At 72.4% G+C, this 19,890-nt stretch overlaps 5 protein-coding genes and 1 non-coding gene across 7 annotated transcripts; 1 reads left to right on the top strand and 5 right to left on the bottom strand.

Moving 5' to 3' along the window:
- Positions 1–892: 892 nt before the first annotated feature.
- Positions 893–2,846, bottom strand: WDR83OS (WD repeat domain 83 opposite strand). The gene is made up of 4 exons (XM_087777990.1): positions 2,734–2,846; positions 2,437–2,542; positions 1,159–1,256; positions 893–1,033 (listed from the first exon to the last, which is right to left on the bottom strand). The coding sequence occupies exons 1-4, from the start codon at positions 2,766–2,768 to the stop codon at positions 967–969; spliced, it is 306 nt and encodes a 101-aa protein (XP_087634116.1). The 5' UTR covers positions 2,769–2,846; the 3' UTR covers positions 893–966.
- On the top strand, positions 2,787–4,914 carry WDR83 (WD repeat domain 83). Its single transcript, XM_087777989.1, has 9 exons — positions 2,787–2,943; positions 3,411–3,531; positions 3,612–3,717; positions 3,815–3,863; positions 3,944–4,070; positions 4,143–4,210; positions 4,300–4,408; positions 4,499–4,613; positions 4,696–4,914. Exons 1-9 carry the CDS (start codon positions 2,841–2,843, stop codon positions 4,846–4,848), a joined length of 951 nt encoding a protein of 316 aa, XP_087634115.1. The 5' UTR covers positions 2,787–2,840; the 3' UTR covers positions 4,849–4,914.
- On the bottom strand, positions 4,906–7,575 carry DHPS (deoxyhypusine synthase). Its single transcript, XM_087777987.1, has 9 exons — positions 7,324–7,575; positions 7,077–7,238; positions 6,545–6,666; positions 6,219–6,315; positions 6,026–6,112; positions 5,837–5,942; positions 5,621–5,724; positions 5,419–5,544; positions 4,906–5,341 (listed from the first exon to the last, which is right to left on the bottom strand). Exons 1-9 carry the CDS (start codon positions 7,570–7,572, stop codon positions 5,246–5,248), a joined length of 1,149 nt encoding a protein of 382 aa, XP_087634113.1. The 5' UTR covers positions 7,573–7,575; the 3' UTR covers positions 4,906–5,245.
- Positions 7,576–7,831: 256 nt separating this feature from the next.
- Positions 7,832–11,078, bottom strand: FBXW9 (F-box and WD repeat domain containing 9). 2 transcript variants are annotated; one of them, XM_087777986.1, is made up of 12 exons: positions 10,919–11,078; positions 10,429–10,564; positions 10,170–10,348; positions 9,648–9,787; positions 9,445–9,573; positions 9,210–9,322; positions 9,042–9,133; positions 8,805–8,953; positions 8,592–8,705; positions 8,408–8,497; positions 8,237–8,302; positions 7,832–8,117 (listed from the first exon to the last, which is right to left on the bottom strand). In XM_087777986.1, exons 1-12 carry the CDS (start codon positions 11,061–11,063, stop codon positions 8,043–8,045), a joined length of 1,428 nt encoding a protein of 475 aa, XP_087634112.1. In that variant the 5' UTR covers positions 11,064–11,078; the 3' UTR covers positions 7,832–8,042. The 2 variants fall into 2 exon arrangements, with proteins under 2 accessions (XP_087634112.1, XP_087634111.1); XM_087777985.1 differs by having other exon boundaries at positions 10,870–11,074.
- A 651-nt stretch (positions 11,079–11,729) lies between these two features.
- Positions 11,730–18,672, bottom strand: TNPO2 (transportin 2). The gene is made up of 25 exons (XM_087777934.1): positions 18,528–18,672; positions 17,811–17,973; positions 17,512–17,587; positions 17,201–17,350; positions 17,030–17,136; positions 16,828–16,961; positions 16,232–16,313; positions 16,029–16,151; positions 15,828–15,946; positions 15,684–15,744; positions 15,269–15,434; positions 15,008–15,160; positions 14,695–14,920; positions 14,311–14,482; positions 13,971–14,057; positions 13,783–13,890; positions 13,528–13,686; positions 13,362–13,449; positions 13,163–13,261; positions 12,949–13,044; positions 12,757–12,832; positions 12,562–12,661; positions 12,245–12,319; positions 12,020–12,151; positions 11,730–11,905 (listed from the first exon to the last, which is right to left on the bottom strand). The coding sequence occupies exons 2-24, from the start codon at positions 17,907–17,909 to the stop codon at positions 12,044–12,046; spliced, it is 2,664 nt and encodes an 887-aa protein (XP_087634060.1). The 5' UTR covers positions 17,910–17,973; positions 18,528–18,672; the 3' UTR covers positions 11,730–11,905; positions 12,020–12,043.
- On the bottom strand, positions 15,497–15,563 carry LOC148052870 (small nucleolar RNA SNORD41). Its single transcript, XR_015709135.1, has one exon. It is a non-coding gene; the product is annotated as a small nucleolar RNA SNORD41 (small nucleolar RNA).
- Positions 18,673–19,890: the final 1,218 nt, after the last annotated feature.

Here is a 19,890-nt window from a genome sequence, read left to right as displayed (position 1 = left end):
GGGCGGGGAAAGCCGCCTAGGCCACGCCCCCGCTCTCTGATTAGCTGCTGCGAGCGGAGGCGGGGCGTAACGAAGGTGCGGGGACATAACGGACTGGCGCCAATGAGAAGGAAGAGCGCCCATGATTGACATCCCGGGTCCCTCCTCCCGGGGCGGGCATTGGCAACGGCCCCTCCCACGGCGAGGGAAGACCCAGTAGCCAATGACGTACGGCAGCTCCCGAAACCCCGCCCCCGCCGAGCCGTGGTCGGCGGAGAGCGAGAGACGGACAGCTCTCTCCTCCAATGGGACGTCGAGGAGCCGGGCCCCTCACAGAGGCGATGGCGCCGGGGTGCTGAGGGGAGCCCAGGGGCAGGCGGAGCTGAAGGCTCCCCTCAGCCCCCCAGGGCTCCCCTCAGTCCCCTCGGGGCTTCCCTTGGACCCCCCCGGGCTCCCCTTGGACCCCCCCAGGCTCCCCTCAGCACCCTTGGGCTCCCCTCAGCCCCCCGGGGCTCCCCTTGGACCCCCCCAGGCTCCCCTCAGCACCCTTGGGCTCCCCTCAGCCCCCCGGGGCTCCCCTTGGACCCCCCCGGGCTCCCCTCAGCCCCCTCAGGGCTTCCCTTGGACCCCTCCCGGGCTCTCCTCAGCCCCCCGGGGCTTCCCTTGGACCCCCTGGGCTCCCCTCAGCCCCCCAGGGCTCCCCCAGCCCTCACGCCCCATTGCTCCCTCTGACTCCTGCCACTTCACCCACCATTCCCCCCGCCAGGCCCCCCGGATCCCCCAAGCGGGGTCCCACACCCCTGGGGCTCCCCCAGGCCCGGAGGGGACCATCCACCCCATCTGCTGGCTGACGCCGCGGCTCTGAGCAGGGTCCAGCCCACACAGGTAGGTACAAACCACAACGACCACGAGCTCTGCCCCAGCACCCCCTTTATTTCCCTGGTCTCCCCCACGCTGAGCGCCCTCCCCAGGGAACCACACTGGCCGTCACCAGGGCGGGGACATGGGCTGGGGGTTCTGCAGGTAGGACATCACCACGGCTGAGATGGAAAGCCTGGAGCGGGGAGAGACACCAGCCCGGGCTTGAGAGACCCCCGCAAAACCGGGACGGCCTCCCCGCTGTCCCCTCCGCAGGGGATGCGGCACCCCAGGGCCAGATCCGGAGCCGCCAGCACTCACATGAAGCTGCTCATCATCTGCTTGGTGTCCTCGGAGCTGCGGGAGTTGGCGAAGCTGATGAAGGAGCAGTAGACGGCGATCCAGGCGCACCACTTCAGCTGCAGACAGAGGGGTACAGTGTGGGGACCCCCTGGGGATGGCTCCTGTCCCCCTGAGCAACCCGGGGATGGCCCCTGTCCCCCTGAGCCCCGCAGGGATGGCCCCTGTCCCCCTGAGCCCCCCGGGGATGGCCCCTGAGCCCCCTGAGCCCCCCGGGGATGGCCCCTGTCCCCCTGAGCCCCCCGGGGATGGCCCCTGTCCCCCCAGAGCCCCCCAGGGATGGCCCCTGTCCCCCCTGAGCCCCCGGGGATGGCCCCTGTCCCCCCTGAGCCCCCCGGGGATGGCCCCTGTCCCCCCAGAGCCCCCCAGGGATGGCCCCTGGGCCCCCTGAGCCCCCGGGGATGGCCCCTGTCCCCCTGAGCAAGCCAGGGATGGCCCCTGTTCCCCTGAGCCCCCTGGGGATGGCCCCTGTCCCCCCTGAGCCCCCCGGGGATGGCCCCTGTCCCCCCTGAGCCCCTGGGGATGGCCCCTGTGCCCCCTGAGCCCCCGGGGATGGCCCCTGTCCCCCTGAGCAAGCCAGGGATGGCCCCTGTCCCCCCCGAGCCCCCCAGGGCCGGCCCCTGTCCCCCTGACCCCCCCGGGGATGGCCCCGGGGCCCCCTGAGCCCCCTGGGGATGGCCCCTGTCCCCCCAGAGCCCCCCAGGGATGGCCCCTGTCCCCCGACCCCCCTGGGGATGGCCCCTGTCCCCCCAGAGCCCCCCGGGGATGGCCCCTGAGCCCCCTGGGGATGGCCCCTGTCCCCCCAGAGCCCCCCAGGGATGGCCCCTGTCCCCCTGAGCCCCCCGGGGATGGCCCCTGTCCCCCCAGAGCCCCCAGGGATGGCCCCTGGGCCCCCTGAGCCCCCGGGGATGGCTCCTGTCCCCCTGAGCAAGCCAGGGATGGCCCCTGTTCCCCTGAGCCCCCCGGGGATGGCCCCTGGGCCCCCTGGGGATGGCCCCTGTCCCCCCTGAGCCCCCCGGGGATGGCCCCTGTCCCCCCTGAGCCCCTGGGGATGGCCCCTGTGCCCCCTGAGCCCCCGGGGATGGCCCCTGTCCCCCTGAGCAAGCCAGGGATGGCCCCTGTCCCCCCTGAGCCCCCCAGGGATGGCCCCTGTCCCCCTGAGCCCCCCAGGGATGGCCCCTGTGGCCCCTGAGTCCCCGGGGATGGCCCCTGTCCCCCTGAGCCCCCCGGTGCCCCCACCTTGAGCATCAGCCCGCACATGCTGAAGACCATCCCCAGCAGGTTCATGTAGTCGGGCGTGGGGTCCTCCAGCGCCGGGTTGGTCTCGGTGGCCGGGGGCTTGTACCTGGGGGCAGCACCGTCAGACGGGCCGGGGCCCCGGTCCCCTCCCGGTCCTCCCGGTGCCCCTTCGGTTCCCCCGGTCCCCTCCCGGTCCCCTCGGGGTTCCCTCCCGGTTTCCCCGATCCCTCTCCTGGTTCCCCTGATCCCCATCCCGGTTCCCGTCCCGGTCCCCCCCCGGTCCCCTCCCGGTCCCACCTGGCCACCCGCGCCGGCCGCCGCGGGTCCGCCATGCCGCCCCGCCGCCCGCTTCCGCTGCCGCCGCCGGAAGAGGCCCCGGCCCCGGCCCCGGCCCCGGCCCCGCCATGGCCTTCCCGCGGCCCCGGCCCGCCCGCCCCGAGCTGCCGCGGCGGCGGGTGCGGACGCTGGAGTGCGGGCAGGGCGCCGTGCGGGCCGTCCGCTTCAACGGTGGGGCCGGCGGCGGAGACCGGGACTGGGGCGGGGGGACGGGGGCCGGGGGAACGGGACCCGGGCGGGGGAGAACGGGACCGGGGGAACGGGACCCGGGCGGGGGAGACGGGGACCCGGGCGGGGGAGACGGGGACCCGGGCGGGGGGGAACGGGACCGGGGGAACGGGACCCGGGCGGGGGAGACGGGGACCCGGGCGGGGGGGAACGGGACCGGGGGAAACGGGGACCGGGGCGGGGGGACGGGGACCCGGGCCCCATCCCGCGGGGAGGAACAGGGACCCCAACTCCTTGCTCCCATCCCAGGGGGAGGAATGGGGGGGGGGGGGGCACAGTCCCAGACCCCATCCCGGGGGGAAGGAAAGGGGACCCGGGCCCCTGTCCCTGAGGGGGAACTGGGGACCCCAGTCCCTGGGGAGGGGGTGTCCATTTGGGTGCTGGGGGGTCACCTCCGCCCCCCTCCCCAGTGGATGGGAACTACTGCCTGACCTGCGGCAGCGACAAGTCGCTGAAGCTCTGGAACCCGCACAAGGGCACGGCGCTGCGCACCTACCAGGGGCACGGCTACGAGGTGCTGGACGCCGCCGGGTAAGGGGCGGGGGGCTGCGGGGACCCCCCCCCTTTGGGGACCCCCCAGCCCCGCTGACGGGGCGCCCCGTCCCCCCCAGCTCCTTTGACAACAGCCAGCTCTGCTCCTGCGGGGCCGACAAGACCGTGGCGCTGTGGGACGTGGCCACCGGACAAGTGGTCCGCAAGTACCGGGGACACGCGGGGGTGAGGACACGGGGGGCGCCGGGGCAGGGGGCTCCCTGCGGGGCGGGGGGCGGCGGGGGGCTCCCCGCGGGGCGCCGACTCCCTGCTTCTCCTGCAGAAGGTGAACTGCGTCCAGTTCAACGAGGAGGCCACCCTCATCGTGTCCGGTAAGGGGGCGGCCTCAGGGGGGCCCTGCCAGCACCGGCGCCCCCCTGACACCCCCCTTCCCCACCCGCACCCCACCCAGGCTCCATCGACTCCACCGTCCGGTGCTGGGACTGCCGCTCCCGCCGCCCCGACCCCGTCCAGGTCCTGGACGAGGCCAAGGACGGCGTCTCCAGCGTGAAGGTCTCCGACCACGAGATCCTCTCGGGGTGAGGGACGGGGCCGCGCTCCGGGGGACGGGGCCAGCGGCCCCCCCAGCACCAACACCCCCCTTTCCGCAGCTCTGTGGACGGCCGCGTCCGGCGCTACGACCTGCGCGCCGGCCAGCTCTACTCCGACTACATAGGGAGTGAGTGAGGGGCTGCAGGACGCCGGTGGCGGGGGGCTCCCAAGTCGGGGGGCTCCCCGGGATGCCCCCAACCTCCCGTCCGCTTCCAGGCCCCATCACCAGCGTCTGCTTCAGCAAGGACGGGCAGTGCGCCCTGGCCGCCAGCCTGGACTCCACCCTGCGCCTGCTGGACAAGGAGACGGGGGAGCTGCTGGGCGAGTGCGAGCCCCCGCCCCCCCGCCCCGCGCCCCCCGGGGGGCTGCGGCGGGGCCCCCCCGCCTCACCCCCCTCCCTCCGGGCCCCCCGCAGGTACACGGGCCACCGCAGCACGGCGTACCGGCTGGACTGCGTGCTGAGCGAGCAGGACACCCACGTGGGCAGCGCCTCCGAGGACGGCAACGTCTACTTCTGGGACCTGGTGGAGGTGAGCGGGCGACGGGGGGCGGCCGAGCCCGCGCCTGGGGGGCCCCAGGGGAGCCCCCCCACATCCTCGCGCCCCCCCGCAGGGCTCGCTGGCGCTCAGCCTGGCGGTGGGCCGCGGCGTGGTGCAGTCCCTCGCCTTCCACCCCGCCCTGCCCTGCCTGCTCGCCGCCACCGAGGGCCACGTCCAGCTCTGGCGCGAGGAGACCTTCCAGCCCGAGGGGGACGTCGCCACGTGACGCAGGTTTGGGGGGGCACCCGTCCGCGCCCCCCGCTGACGAGGAATAAACCCACGGTGCGGAGAAGCCGCGGTGCTTTATTGGGAGCGCGCGGAGCCGCCCAGACCCCCGAGCGGCTCGAATAAATACCCGTGCTGTGGAGGGGGACACAGGCGGACGGTGGCGGGGGGACACAACAGGCGGGCGTGGGCATGGGGTCCCCGGCTCCCCCGCTCGGGGGGATCACCCCCGCCCCTCCTGCTCTGCGCACGCTGGCGTGCGGGGCGCGCAACCCGGGAGCCCCTGCAGAGGTACTGGGGGCTCGGCACCCCCAAACTGGGGGCTCGCCCCCCGCAAAGTGGGGCTCGCCCCTCCCGAGGCGGGGGGCTCGCCCCCCCAGGGACGCCCCGCCACTGGCTCAGTCTCCCGGCGTCGCCGAGGGGAAGGCGTCGGCTCTCTGGGCGAACGTCTCCGCCACCAGCAGCGGAAAGACCAGGGAGGCGTCGGCGTAGACCTGGGCGCGGGAGAGGGGGTGAGGGTGGAGGAGCCCCCCCGGGCGCCCCAAATCCCCCCCAGGACCCCCCGTCCCACCTTGACGGGGGTGGCGTCCATCCGGATCTTGCCCCAGGACACGGCCTCATCCGGCCGCGCCCCAGAGTCGGAGCCGTCAAACTCCTGCGCCGTGTTGACGTAGACGGAGAAGTCGGCCCCGTTCCTCTGCGGGGCGGGAAGCGGGGTGAGCCCCTGTCCCCCCGCCGTGCCCCGCGTCCCCTCCCCGCCCGTCCCCCCTCACCATCAGGTTGGCGTTGGCGATGTGGTGCTTCACCAGCCCCCCGCCCAGGATGATCATCCCCGTCTTCCTGGCGAAGATGGCCTGGGTGTTAATGAGGCGCAGGTCTGCGGGCGGAGAGGGCCGTCAGGGCGCCCCCGCGTCGGGGGGGACCCTGGTGTCCGGGGGGGACCCCGGCCTCTGGGGGGGGACCCCGGCATCTCGGGGGGGCGCGCTCACCCTCCACGATGTCCAGCACCAGCCCCGGGCGCTTGTAGGAGTGGAAGAAGATCATGTCCCCCAGGGAGCCGTCGGTGAGCGCCGGGCTCAGCACCGGGATGTTGTTCTGGAAAGGGGACGCGGTGACGGGTGACGAGGGGCGGCGACGCCCCCGGTGACCCCCCGGCGAGCGTCCCCGTCCCCACCTACCTTCTGCGCCCAGTAGCAGACGGACTCGGGGTTGTTGATCTCCTTGCCCAAGCGCGCGATCATCCTGGAGGGGGTCCACCTCGCGCCCTGCCGGCCCGCCACGCTCAGGACCCCCGGCCGGGGAGGACCCGGCCCCCCGGGCCCCCACCCCGAGCCGGGCAGGACCCGGGCGCCCGCGCCGGCCGCGCCCCACCTGCGTTTCCTGCTCGTCCACCATCTTCTCCAGGATGGGCATCAGCCAGTCCTCAAACTTGCAGTAGTTGTCGTTGGGCACCAGCAGGTTCCCGATCCTGGGGAGGAGGGGACGGGCTCAGCCGGGGAGGGGACCCCAGTGCGGGAAGGGACCCTGGCGCCCAGGAGGAAACCCCGGTGCCAGGGAGGGGACCCGAGCGCCGGGGAGGGGACCCTGGCGCCCGGGAGGGGACGCCGGTGCTGGGGAGGGACCCTGGCGCCCAGGAGGAGACCCCGGTGCCAGGGAGGGGACCCCAGCGCCGGGGAGGGGACCCCGGCGCCCCGTACCTGTTGATGCCGCTCTGGCGCAGGTCCTGGCCCCGCAGGCTGAAGTCCCCGATGTAGGTGGGCGCCAGGCACTTGATGAGATCCTCCTCCACGCCCCCCGCCGTGGTCACCAGCACGTCCACCTGCGCCGGGCGGGGACGGGCATCAGGACCCCCGGGGACGACCCCGGGGACCCCGCGGGGACAGGGCCGAGCCCCCCAGGACCTTCCCAGACACCCCAGAGAGCAAACTGGGGACGCAGAGGCCCTGAGGGACCCCTCGGGGACAGGGCTGGGACCTCGTGGGTGCCAGGCGGAGAGCGCCGGGACCCCAGGGACCGAGCTGGGACCCCGCAGGGACCCCAGGGGCACCTCAGGGGGTCCCCCCTCAGGGGACCAAGCCGGGACCCCCCCGGACCCCGCAGGGACCCGAGGCACAGCTCGGGGGCAAGGCTGGGGAGCTCAGGGACGCCCCGGGAGCTCTGCATCCCCCGGGGACCCCGCGAGGGCCTGGGGGCTCCGGCGGACCCCGGCCCCCCGGGCTGCCCCCGCACCATGTTGCGCTGCACCAGGTAGCGGATGCTCTCACGGACACCGGAGCTGATGAGGTTGGAGGTGAAGCCCAGGAAGATGGTGCAGCCCGAGGGCGGCCGCGGCCCGCCCAGCCCGGCCCGGGCCCGCTCCTCCTCGCTCAGCGGCTCCAGCTTCGCCGCGATCTGCGGGGACGGGGGGATCAGCACCGGCTCCGGCCGCGCACCGGACCCCGCTCCCGCCGCCCGGGGACCCCCCCGCCGCCCCCACCATCCGCTGGATCTCGGCGACGGCCTGGGCGAAGCTGGTGGCCTGGAAGCCGGTGGTGCGGAAGGAGCGGAGCACCGCGGCGTGGTCCGGGCCGCCGGCGAAGTCGTACCCGCGCACCGGGAGGCTCTCGCCCGGGAGGGGCCCGCTCGGCTTCAGCACGGCCCGCAGGGCCGCGGCGGGGGCCTGCCCCGGCGTCGCCATGGAGCTCCCGCCGCCTCCCTGCGCCGCGCCGCCGCTGCGCGCCGCCATCTTGGCCCGCCCCCCCCAGCGCCGCGCACTGCGGCTGCGCGCCGCCATCTTGCCCCCCCCCCGCCTCCTCTCTGCCGTACGGCTGCGCGCCGCCATCTTGAAGAAGGGACGGAGGCCGCGGAGGGACAACAGAGGCCCGGAAGCGAAATCTCTCGGCTCAAGGGATGGCGCTGGAAACCTCTGTCCCCGGCAGCGCCCCAAACCCGCCCAACTGCGCCCCAAAACCACGGATACCCCCGCGGGGAGACGCAACCCCCACTCCAGTCGAATCCTTTTAATACCCACAAACAGGCGGCAGCTCCCAGTCCCACCCAGGGCCCATCTCCTCTGTGTCGGGGGGTGCAGAGGGGTCCCCGCACCCGGCAGGAGCCCGCTGGAAGCAGGGACAGACCCCCCGGCGGCGGGGAGCCCCCCCAGCCCCGGCAGCCCCCCTTCCCGGGCAGCACAAGCACGGGGGCGGCGGTGGCGAGTCAGGTCCGGAGCCTCCACACCTCGACCGAGAGGCCTCCGGAGGCGGCCGCCACCACGTCGCCCTCCACGCTGACCTGGGGGGGGACGAGAGGGGCATCAGGGAGACCGGCGCAGCAGATGACACCGCAGCGGGGCGGAGGAAGACACCGAGGCACACGCACACGCACGTGCGAGGGGGCGAGCGCCTCCTTACCCCGTTGAGCACGTCGTCGTGCGTCCAGGAGCAGATGGTGCGGGGAGGGTCCGTAGGGACGTGTATCTGCAGGAGAGCGAAAGCCGTTGGCAGCCCTCCAGCCCCCCGCCGCAGGGCCAGCAGCCCCCCCCCCAGCCCAGCACCGCGGGGTGCGGACGGCGGGACCCTCACCCGCAGCGTCCTGTCGGTGGATGTGGTGTAAAGGGACCCCAGCGAGTGCCAGAGCCCCGTGATCTGCAGCCGGTGCCCCACATCGAAGTACTGCGGGAGGGGAGACACAAAAAAAACCCACACCGTGAGGCGTTGGGGGGCACCCGGCCCCCCCTGCACCCCCCAACCCCCTCGGGGTCCCTACCCGGGCGGGCTGGAAGCTGCCGCCGCTGTTCCCGAAGACGTACACCCGGCCCTGGTTGTCCCCGGCCCAGAGCTGCGTCCCCCGGTACGACATGGACAGCAGGTAGTTTTCCAGCTGGGGTGGGGAGAGAAGCGTTGGGCCGGAGGTGACGGGGTACGGAGCCCCCAGCCCCGTCCTGGCCCCCCCGCGGTTTTGGGGGGCAGCAGGACCCACCTGCAGCCGCTGGAGGACCCCGTCGGCGCGGCGGTCGAAGACAACGAGGGTCCGGTCCTCGCTGCCCGAAACGATGAGCCGGTCGTCGGCCGCCAGGGACAGGACGGCGCTGGCGTGGGGCTTGTAGCTGCGCACCAGGGTCTGGCCGGCTGCCGGAAGAAGGGGGGTTGAGCCGGGAGCCCCCCCCAGCGTCCCCCCTTTCCCCACCGGGGACCCCCCACCCCAGGCAGGACCAACCTCGCGGGTCGTAAACTGTCACCGTCTTGTCGTAAGTCCCGGTGACGAGGACGTCGCGGCGGTAGGAGAGGCACAGCACAGCCGCCTTCTCCCTGGGGGCGAGGGAGGGTTGGGCTCAGCGGACCCCCGGGACCCCCCAGCTCACCCCAGCGCCCCCCCAGGCGTTACCTGATCTCCCCAAACTGCTGCCCCTCGGCCTCCAGGTCCCACAGCTTCACCGTGCTGTCCCAGGAGCCCGAGCACACCTTGTTGTCTCGGGAAGCCAAACACCAGACCCAGCCCTGCGAGGGAGAACCCAAACCCGCCACCGGTCCCAAAATCGCTCCGGGATTTCGCCCCCCAGTGGCTCCCCAGGTTGGGGAACCGAGGCGTGAGGAGGGGGGATCACGGCCGTGCCCCCCACCTTGTGCGTCCCGTTGCGCTCGGTGCCCAGCGCCTTCACCAGCACCTTGCCGGGGGCCCGTCCCAGCTGCCGCAGGTCCCACAGGTTGACGTTGCGGTCGCGGGCGCCCGAAACACAGAGGGTCCCTCCCTGCCAGGTGGGTGGGGGTGAGGCAGGGACCCCCCCCAGAACCGGGGGACCCCCCCGGGCGCGGCGCATCCCACCTGCAGCAGGAGGACGGAATCGACGGAGGCGAAGTGCCCCTCGTCCAGGGAGAAGTGCTCCATGGGGGCCCCACCGCCCCCCCAGCGCTGCAGGTGCTCCTCCAGGTCCACGCAGGCGGCCGACCAGTCGAACCCCTCCTCTGTGGGGAAATGGGGGGTGTCGGGGGGGGGGCCCAAACCGATGTGGGGATCTGGGGCACCGGGGGGGGTCCCCAACCCGTCCCCTTCACCCCAAGTGGCGCCCCATAAACACTCAGGGTCAGCAAAGCAGGGGAAGTAGGGGAAATTCCAACCCGCTGTGGGGAAACAGGGGGCCGGAGGGGGTCCCCAATCTGCCACAGGGAAATGGGGGACAGAGGGGGCCCCCAGCTCCCCGCGTTCGCCCTCCGCAGCACCCCACAGCCCCCTCGGGGCCGGCAGAGCCGGGAAAATGGAGCATCAGGGATGTCCCCAGCCCAACCCGGGGCGATGTTGTGGGGCCCCCGACCCGCCACAGGGAAAGGAGGTCCCCCCCAGACCCACCTTCCAGGACGGGGAAGGGGCCGCGGGCGCTGCGCTGCAGACGGAGCCGCCAGGCCACGGCGTCCCGGGCCACCTCCCGCAGCGCCCGGCAGACGCGGGGCAGGACCCCCCGCACCTCCCGCGCCCCCAGGTACCCGCAGATCTCCAGCAGCAGCTCCAGCGGCAGCGCCAGCAGCCCCCCCGCGCCCCCCCCGCCCGGGGGCGGCCGCTTCAGCCCCGGGGGGGGCCGCGGGGGGGGGGGGGGGGGGGGGGGGGCCCGGGGGGGGGGGCGGCGGCGGCGGCGGCGGCGGGGGGCGGCAGGGGGCGGCCCGGGGGGGTCCCCGCGCCCCGCAGTCGGGTGACGTACTCCTGCGCCTGCCGGTCGGGGTCGTCGGGCGCGGGGGCCCCCTCCATGGCTGCGGACGGGGGTGTCAGCGCCTCCCGCAGCCCCGAGCGGGACCCTCACCCCCCCCCCCCATCGCCCCCAGCCCAACCCGGGACCCCCCAGCAGCGGGATCCCCCAGAGCCCCGGGACCGCCCCCCCGGGACCCCTCCAGCCCCGGGCCCGGGCCCGCCCCCCGATCCCCCCAAAGCCCCGGTACCGCCCCCCCCCCGCAACGGGATACCCCAACACCCGGAGACTCTCTGAGCTCCCGGTACCGGGACCTACCCCGCCATGACCGGACCCGCCCCAACACCTCAGTCCCTCCAGCCCCGGTACCGAGTCCCGCCCCCCCCCGATGCGGGGTGCCCCCGAGCCCCCCCGGTACCGGGGCGCGGCCCGGCCCGGCCCCGCCGCGTCCCGTCGCCACGGCCACGGCGGGATCCGCTTCCGGCGCGCAGGCGGCGCCCCGCCGACCCCACGTGACCCGCGCCTCGCCCAATGGGACGGAGGCGCGTCGTGACGCCATCCATCGGCGCCGGAAGGCGACCACGTGTGGCAGCCGGGGCAGCGGGCGCGGCCGCGGCGGCACCGGGACGGGGAGCGACGCCCTCCCCCCCCCCCCCCCGCGGCGGAAACAAACGGCACCGAGACGGCGGACGGTCAACAACGGACTCTCTTTGCCGAGCAGGAACAAGGGGGCGCGGCACAACCGGGCCCGCCGCCCCCCCTCCCCGCCCGCCGGTCCCTGCGGGGCGTGTCCGGTCCCCCCCCCCCCCCCCCTTAAACGGTAAAAAACGGAACGAAACGGGGAAAAAAAACACAAGAAACGTGGCACCGACTCGCTCACGACAAAGCACAACGGCGGCGGCTCGGCCCCCCCGGCCCCCCGCCCCCCCGGGGCCCTCCCGCCCCCGGGGCCCCCCGCGCCCCCCCCGCCCGGGGCTGCTCTATAGGTTCCTATAGGTTTATCTCCATAAACGTGTGCATGGGTAGGGGCTGGGGGGGCACCATGCGGGGGGGGGGGACGGGAACATCCTACAGCGGAAAGGAGGTGGGGCCGCCCCCCCCGGCCGCCCCCGCTTTGGACCCTTTTGCCCCGATTTTTGCTTCCCCCCCCAGGGCTTTGGGGCGCCCCCGCCGCGGGTCCATCCCCCCTGCGGCCGCCACGGACCCCCCCCACCCCCAGTCCCCCCCTTCTCCCCCCGGGGGTGAAACCGATCTCGGGGCCCCCCCGGGGCGGCTGGGGACGGGGTGTGGGGGGCACCGCGCCCTGGCCCCCCCCCGGGGCTCCTCCCCCCCCCCCCCACCCCCCTGGGCGCGGCGCGGGGTCGCCCGCTCACGGCCGCCGTCCCGACAGCCTCCCGGCGCCGACCTGCGGGAGAGAGGAGAGGGGTCAGGGGGGCCCGTCCATCCGTCCGGGGGTGGGGGGTCCATCTGTCTGCCCGCCCCCCCCCCCGTTTTGGGGGTGCTGCCCCCCTCCCCGGACCTGGTTCCGGTGCCTCCGCCTGGCCTAGACCCCATAAAACGCCGCCAGCCGGTCCTTGAGCAGGGGTGGGAACTGCTCCGAAAACTGCTGCCAGTTCTCCTCGCCCACCTGGTCCTTGAAGCCGTGGAGGATCTGCGGGGGGGGGGGGGTGTTAACAATGAGGGGGGCCCTGCTGAGCCCCCCCGCGGCGTGGGGGCTCCCCATCTCCCCCTTTTCCCTGCTGACCTTATAGAACATGTCCCGCAGGTCGTCCTTGGGGCTCACCCAGGACGCGACGGCGTCGCAGAAGAAAATGAAGTCCTGGGGGGGGGTGAAAGACGGAGGGGGGGGGTGTGTGTGACAAGGGGACAAAATGGGGGGGTGATGGGGAGAGCTGGCCCCAGGGACCCCCCATTTTGGATAGAGCCAAGCTGCAGCTGATTCCCCCCCAAAAATCTCCCCCTCTGGGGGCTGGGGGTTGCCCCTGAGCCGTGGGGGGAGCGGGGCTCCCCCCGCAGCCCAGGGGCAACCCCCCAAAAACTGCTGGGTGCCCCCCCCCATACCTGCACGACCCCTCCGGGGTTCACCCCGATCATCACGCAGATGCCGCGGAAAGCCGAGTCCTTTTCCTCGTTGTCCCGAATGTTACGGAGGGACGTGCACCTTGAGAGCGGCGGGGGGAAACTGGGGTTCAGTGTCCCCCCTCTCCTCCTCCTGGGGGGTGCGGGGACCCCCAGAACAGGCCCCCCCCAACTCACCAGGGCCGGATGAATTGCTGCAGCATGGGAGCCACCTCCTGCGGGCAGACGAAGCCCAGGCGCCCGATGGTGATAGCTGCAGGCAGAGAGAGGGGCTTTTTGGGGGCGCAGCGGGAAGGACCCCAGAGCAAACAGCCCCTCCCCCCGCCCCCAAACCCTGCCTGCGTGTCCCGCTGTGCCCCCCAGCCTCACCCGTGTTCTCCAGGAGGGTTTTGGGGGTGTTGGGGCGGTTGATGATCTCCACCAGGTTGTTCAGGACCATCTGGACGTAGGGCTGCATCTCCGCCCCTGCCAGGAAGGGATGCGGGGGTGGGCGTTTGTCAGGGCGAGGGGCTCAGCTGAGCTCTGGGGCGCTGGGGGGGCTCAGCTGAGCTCCCGGGGGGCTCAGGGGGGCCCAGGCACTCACCCATCTGCATGCAGATCTCCCCGATGGCCCAGGTCGCGTTGTTGCAGACGGAGATGAACTCAGGGTTGAGGTTGGTGCCCAGGATGGGCATGAACTCGGCTGGGGGGAGGCAGCGTCAGCCAGGGCCCCCCCAGCACGTCCTTTCGGGGTGCCCCCACTTCGCCCCCCCCCGGGGAACCCCCACAGCCCCAGCACCCACCAATGCAGGGCTTGACGTGCACGAAGCAGGCCTTGGTGAGGTCGCCCAGGAGGGCGAAGGAGCTCTGCCGCACCTCGGGCATGGTGTCCTGCGGGGAGCGGGCAGGGGGTGAGCGCAGGGGGGTCCCGGCAGCCCCCAGGGCGGGGGGTCCCGGGGGACCCCTCACCTGCATGCACTGGAAAAGCAGTGTCATGATGTTGCTGCGAGCCACCAGCTGCTCCACGTGGCAGCCGAGACCCTCGGCCAAACCGCTCAGCAGGTCCAGGGCCACGATCATGAAGTCCTTGTCGGGGGCCTCGTACTGCTCGGGGTGCTGGTTGTACATCTGCAGGGAGAGAGGGGGTACGCGGTCACCCCACGGGGGGTCACAGCCCACGGCAGGTCACCCCACGGTGCCCGGGAAAGGGGGGCCGTGGCTCACCATGGCCTGAGCCAGCGTCTTCTGGACCAGGGTGACGCAGCGCTGGTAGACGGGCTCGCAGTAGGGCAGGAAGCCGCTCTGCAGGGCGGTGGCCACCGAGGACAGGCACTGCGGGCAGGGGGGGGCGTGGGAGAGGGCCGAGGGGCCGGGGCTCCCCCCACCGCCACCCTCTGCGCCCCACGGCTCACCTCCAGCAGCGGGAAGAGATCCTTGTCCTCGTCCTTCAGCTCGTTCCACTTCTGGATGAGCGGAGGCATCAGCTTCTGGATGTACTCCTGCGCCCCGGGGAGAGACGCTGTCACGGGGGGGACACTGGGGGTACGGGAGGGCGCGGGGACGCTCCCCCTCAGCCCAGGGACCATCAGACCAGATTGATCCACACTGGGAGTTCGGGATTCGAATGTCTGTTGTCACTTTGTCATCACTGGTCCTGGGCTGGGGCCCGGGGAGGGACGCAGCGGGGCGCCGTGGGGGGCGAGGGGACCCCCGAGAAGGGGACCCCGGGGAGGGGGACGCCCTGCATCGTACCGGCTGGTTGAGGTGGTGCCCCACAGAGTCGGCGAGGGTCCCAATGGCGTCGTAGAGGATCAGCAGGTTCTTGTGCTGGTACTTGCCGAAGGCGAAGACCAGCGTGTCCAGGATGAAGCTGAGATACGGCACCAGCTCCGTGCAGGCCTCCTCCTCCAGCGTGGCGAAGGCACTGGGTGGGGGAGAAAGGGTCAGCAGCCCCCCCCGGGCCAGGGCTGAGCCCCCCGCCGCCCCCGCTCTGGGTCAGACAGTACGAATACGCCAGCATCACAGGGACTCAACGCATCAGGTTCCTCATCCTGCCCAGAGAAGGGCTTGGATCCAGCGGATCCTGCTCCAAAACCACCACGGGCGGCCCCAGATCCCACCCCCCCCGGCCCTTACCTGCACGCCGCCTCCTGCACCCGCTTGTTGCTGTCGAGGATGCGTTTGAGCAGCTCGGTCATGAGGGGCTTGAGGTACATGTCGGGGGGCTGGCTGACCACCCAGTGGGCGTAGCGGCTCAGGGTCCAGCAGGCGATGGAGCGCACCAGCGCCTTCTTGTCCGACAGGCATTGGATGAGGTGGGGGATCAGCTCCGGCAGGTAGGGCACCATGCCCTGCATGCAGCCTGGGGGGCACAGGGAGGCTCAGAGACCCCCGGCTCCACCATGGCGGCGGCTCGGGGACAGCCCATCGCAGGCAGCGTGGCACCCACCTTCCGCAATGGCCCCCAGGACAAGGATGCCCGACTCCTTGATGACCCACTCGGGGTGGAAGAGGAGCTCCTTGAGCAGCGGGAGGAGGTGGGGGAGCAGCTCTTCCCGGAAGACGTTGGCCAGTACGTCCAGCGCGGCAGCCGAGCACTTCCCTGACGGGGAGGCAAGAGGGGACGGAGTGGCAGGGGTGTAATTAACCCCCCGATCCCCCAGGGTTCACTGCAGGAGCCTGGGGCCGGAACCCCCCAACGAGCCCATACTCAGGTTCCAGTCTGAGAGCGTGTCGTCATCGTCCTCATCCTCCGCGTCATCAGGGTCCTGCGGCCGCTCCTCCTCGTGCTGCAGCGTCACCGTGCGGGACTTGTGGAAGCGGGGCTTGATGTCCTGCTCGCTGTCAGGAATGGCCTCGTCCTCCTCCACGTCACCCTGTGGGGACAGCGGACATCACGTCCCACCACGGGGACCCCCAACCACCCATCCTGGCCCACACGGATCAGACAGTACGAACACAACAGCCATCACCGGCATCAGCTCTGAATCTGTCATCACGTCCAGGAGGTCTCGGGGCAGCCCCTGCCTTGCCCCAGTCCCTCCAGTTTAACCAGTACCAGCCCCGCAGAGCTGGAGGAGGGATGGGGAGCCGGGCACTCTGCCATTCTCCCCCCGAGCTCATACCTTGAGCAGGATGATATCAATCTCCGAGTACTTCATGCCATGCACCAGGATAGGGATGAGCCTGCGGGGGGCAAAGGGGGAAATGAGGGGCTGGGGGGGCCTGGGGGGGCCGGGGCACGAGAGGGGGCCGTCCCGAGCACTCACTGCATCAGGTGGGAGGTCAGCACCTCCTTGCAGATGGGCTGCTCAGCCAGCGTCAGCCAGAACTCGCAGGCCTCCAGCGCCACGTTCTCGTCGCTGTCCTGCGTCCGCTGCAGCATGTACTGTGGGGGGCGGGGGGGGTGTCAGCCCCCCAACAACCCACCCGGGGGTCCTGTGGCGCCCGCCTGCCCCCTGCCGTCTCACCTGGATGATGCTGTGCATGTGGGGGATGAGGCGGTCGATGCGGACCTCCAGCAGCATCACCAGTGCGCGGCAGACGTTCTTCCGCACCTCGGGGTCCTCGTCCACCGCCAGAGCGAAGAGGTGCTGGGGGGGGGGACACACATGGGAGCCCTCGGGGCCGCTCTGGGGGGGCTCCGGGGGGCTCCCCCCACCCAGCCGCTCACCTCGATGAAGGTGTCAATGTTCTCCATCAGCGCCTGAGCCCGGTCCATGATGAACTGGTTGACGCAGGCGATGGCGTGAGACCTGGAGGGAGACAGACCATGGCGCGGGTCCAGCAGGCTCGTTAGCTAACGATGCGGAGCCGGGCGGGGGGGTCAGCCCAGCCACCTGCCCCTCCCGGCCCCCCCGGCACTGAATTAACTTGTGAGAAAGAAATGTGCTCTGGGCTGGAATAATCTCCTGCCCCAGAGCAGACCTAGGGACACACACACACACACACACGGTCCCCATGGGATGACCTGGGGACGTGGGGATGGGCTGAGCAGGAGCTGCTCGGTCTGGGGGTCCCAAATCCCCACATCACCCCAAGGGGGGCACAGACGGAGCCGGAACACCCATCAGGGGAAAGGATGGGGACAAGGGAACCCCGAGGCAAGCCGCAGCCAGTAGCACAGAGCACAGAAACAGCTCATTTCCCACCCCATCTCCTTGAACGGCTCTGGGCACGGCCTCCCCGCATTCCCACCCCGGCTGGGCCCCCCCCAACCCCTCCGCGGGGCTGCAGAAGGACGCGCGTCCCCCCCCAGCGCACCCATACCTGATCTTGGGGCTGCAGTGCTTGAAGAACTGGAGGAACTTGGGGATCATGACGTTGAGGGGCCGGTTGAGCGCGTCACTGTCCAGGAGCTCGGAGGAGTCCTCGCAGATCTTCTGCAGGGCCCCGAACGCCCCCTGCGCGCCAGAGGGGCGTCAGCGCCAGCCGCGACTCCCCCCGGACCCCCCCGCTTGGCCCTGCGCACCTCGCACGTGTTGTAGTCCTCCGAGTTGAGCAGGTTGCAGAGCTGCGGCAGCAGCTCCGGCCACATCTGCAGCTCCCCCTTGGAGGCGATGGTGGTGATGAGGATGCCTGCGGGGGGGTCGTTAGCGTGGGGGGGCCGGGAGTCCCCACGGGGGCCCCCGCCCCGTCTCACCGATGGTAGCCCGGATGAGGGAGGACGCGTCCCCGATATTGTTGAGGCACTCCTGCTTGATGAACTCGGCCACGGGCTGGGGGAAGCTCTGGTAGTGCGCCTTGACGTTGTTCTTCAGGATCAGGCCGCTGAGCGACCGCGTTGGCTCATCTGGGGGGGCAGGAGTCGTCACGGGGGGGGCCGCAATGTGCATCCCCTCCACTTCCACCTCCCCGAGCCCGAAATGGGCAAGCTTGGCTCCTGCATCCACCTCTGCCACCCCCCTGGGGCCCAGGAGACCGCAAGCCACCCCTGGCCGCAGAGCGACCCACCTTCGGACTTGAGCCGCGTCAGCACGAAGATCAGGTAGTTGTTGAAGTCGGGGAATTGGTTCAGCTGCTTCAGCTTCTGCCCCGGGCGGTTAAGGACAGGGACGAGGACGGGGACGCTGTCCCAGATTAACATGCCCAAAACCCCCCGTTCCCCAGGTCCAGCCGCTCCAGAGCTCCAGCCGGCCCCATTAACAGAGGAAATCCCCAGTTCCCCTTGCCCCGGCTCAAACGGGAGGGGTGCATGTGCTGCCCCCCCCCCCACGCCCCGCCGGGGGTCCCGGCCCCCCGCCTCAGGATACGTCCTGCACAACACGCTGCGTGGCCGTGTTGGGGGACTGCGAGTCCTTCAGCAGCTGCAGGACCTGCTGCAGGCCCTGCTCGTCCGGCTGCCAGTCCATGGCGGCTGGGGGGTCCTGGGGGGCGCAGGGGTCACCGGCCAGGGGGGGCTCAGACCCCGGGTCCCTGCGGGGGGGGGGAAGGCGGGAAGCGGGACGGGGACCTACTAGGGGACGCGGAGCAGACGCCCCCGGGATGAGGGGCCCGTGCACGCGGCAGCGGGGGAGGACGGGACCGGACGTTCCGCGCACGTGGGGACGAGGATGCTCCGTTAACGGCGGGGGGGGGGGGGGGCGTGGGGGACACAGGAGGGAGGGCAGATCGCCCCCCCCCCCCGATGCCGTGAACGCCCCCGGCCGTGCCACCCCCCCACACCATTTGCCCCCCAGCCCAGCTCCCCCCCCCCCCCCCCGGTTTGATCCTCTCGCCCCCGTAATCTCCCCGGGCCCCCCAGCTGCAGGCCCCCCCGCCACCGCCACCCCCCGGCACGGCCCGTTGCCCCCCGCCCCCCAATGTCCCCCATTACCCCCCCAGCCCCTAATTCTCCCCTCAGCCCCCGTTTCCCGCTCCCCGGGCCTCCTTCACCCCCCCTCAGCGCTCCCTCAGCCCGGTCCCGGCCGGGCCTCCCCCGCCCGCCAGGCCCCGACGCCGCTTCCCCGCCGCCCCCGCCGAGCCGGTACCTGCCGGGGGGGGTCCGGGGCTCGGGGGGGGTGGGGTGGCCGGTGGGGGGGGGTCGGGGCGGCCTCCCGCAGCCGCGGGCCACCGGCGCTGCCCGGAGGGAGCGAGCGCGGCACGCGGGCGCTGACCCCCGCCGGCCACCGTCCGCCCCGCCGCGGGCACCACGTGAGCGCGCGGGAAGGACGGCGCCGCGTCACGTGGGCCGGAGGCGGCGCCACGTGGGGAAAGGGGCGTGGCTTGCGCGCATGCGCGGAGTCCCTTCCTCAGCGCCCGACTGCATCTCCCAGCGCGCCCCGCGGCGCGGGCCGTACCACTGCCGGGCGGGGGGGGGGGGAAGAGGCCTCCCCCGCGCAGGCCCGGCCCGGGGAGCGGCGGACCCCGGCGGCAGCGGCCTCCCCCTGCCCAGCGCCCGGTGGGCAGCGCCAGCCGGGGCCCGCCAGGTCCGGGGGGACTGGGAGCACTGGGAGGGGAATCAGGGGAATGGGAGGGGATTGGGAAGGGGAAATGGAGTGCACTGGGGGAACTGGGAGGGGAATCAGGGGAATGGGGGCGACTGGGAGGGGGAAATGGAGTGTACTGGGGGGACTGGGAAGGGAAATGGAGTGTACTGGGGAGACTGGGAGGGGAATCAGGGAACAGAGGGGACTGGGAGGGGGAAATGGAGTGCACTGGGGGGACGGGGAGCACTGGGGGGGGGGGAATCAGGGTAACTGGGAGGGGGAAATGAAGTGCACTGGGGGGACTGGGTGGGGAAATGGAGTGTACTGGGGGGACTGGGAGGGGAATCAGGAACGGAGGAGACTGGAAGGGGGAAATGGAGTGCACTGGAAGGACTGGGAGCACTGGGAGGAGGGTCAGGGGAAGGTGGGGGTGCTGGGAGGGGGAATGGAATGTGCTGGGGGGGGACTGGGAGGGTGAACTGGGAACAGCGGGTGGAGGAATTGGGGTGATCACGGTGCATGGGGGGAACTGGGAAGGACCTGAGAACAGAAACCAGTCAGGGTCCTCTGCTGGAGTCCACCTCAGGAGGGCCCGGCCCTGCCTGCGCCCCTCCTGCCTGCGCCCCAGCACAGCCACCTCCCGCCCCAGCTTTACTGGGGGAAAGAAGCCCGAAACGGTGCAGTTTGGCACTGGGGGAGGCAATAAACAAGGGCTGAAGACTGGAAGACTTGGAGTCAGTCGGCGTCACGGCCCGGGGGCTGTACCCCGCAGCGGGTGACAGCACAGGGCGGGTTGTGTCACCCCATCGCAGTGGTGACACAGGGGGTCTTAGCATCTCACCCCCAAACACCGGGAGACCCCAAACCCGCGGGCCCAGGGTAACAGCGCGGGGAGGGGGCGGCCCCCTCCCCAAAAACACCCACA

Source organism: Nipponia nippon, unplaced genomic scaffold (genome assembly GCF_047370975.1).
Source record: "Nipponia nippon isolate SJK-2023a ecotype South Korea unplaced genomic scaffold, ASM4737097v1 scaffold_42, whole genome shotgun sequence".
Classification (NCBI taxonomy): domain Eukaryota; kingdom Metazoa; phylum Chordata; class Aves; order Pelecaniformes; family Threskiornithidae; genus Nipponia; species Nipponia nippon.
This window is presented reverse-complemented; position numbering and strand designations above follow the sequence as displayed.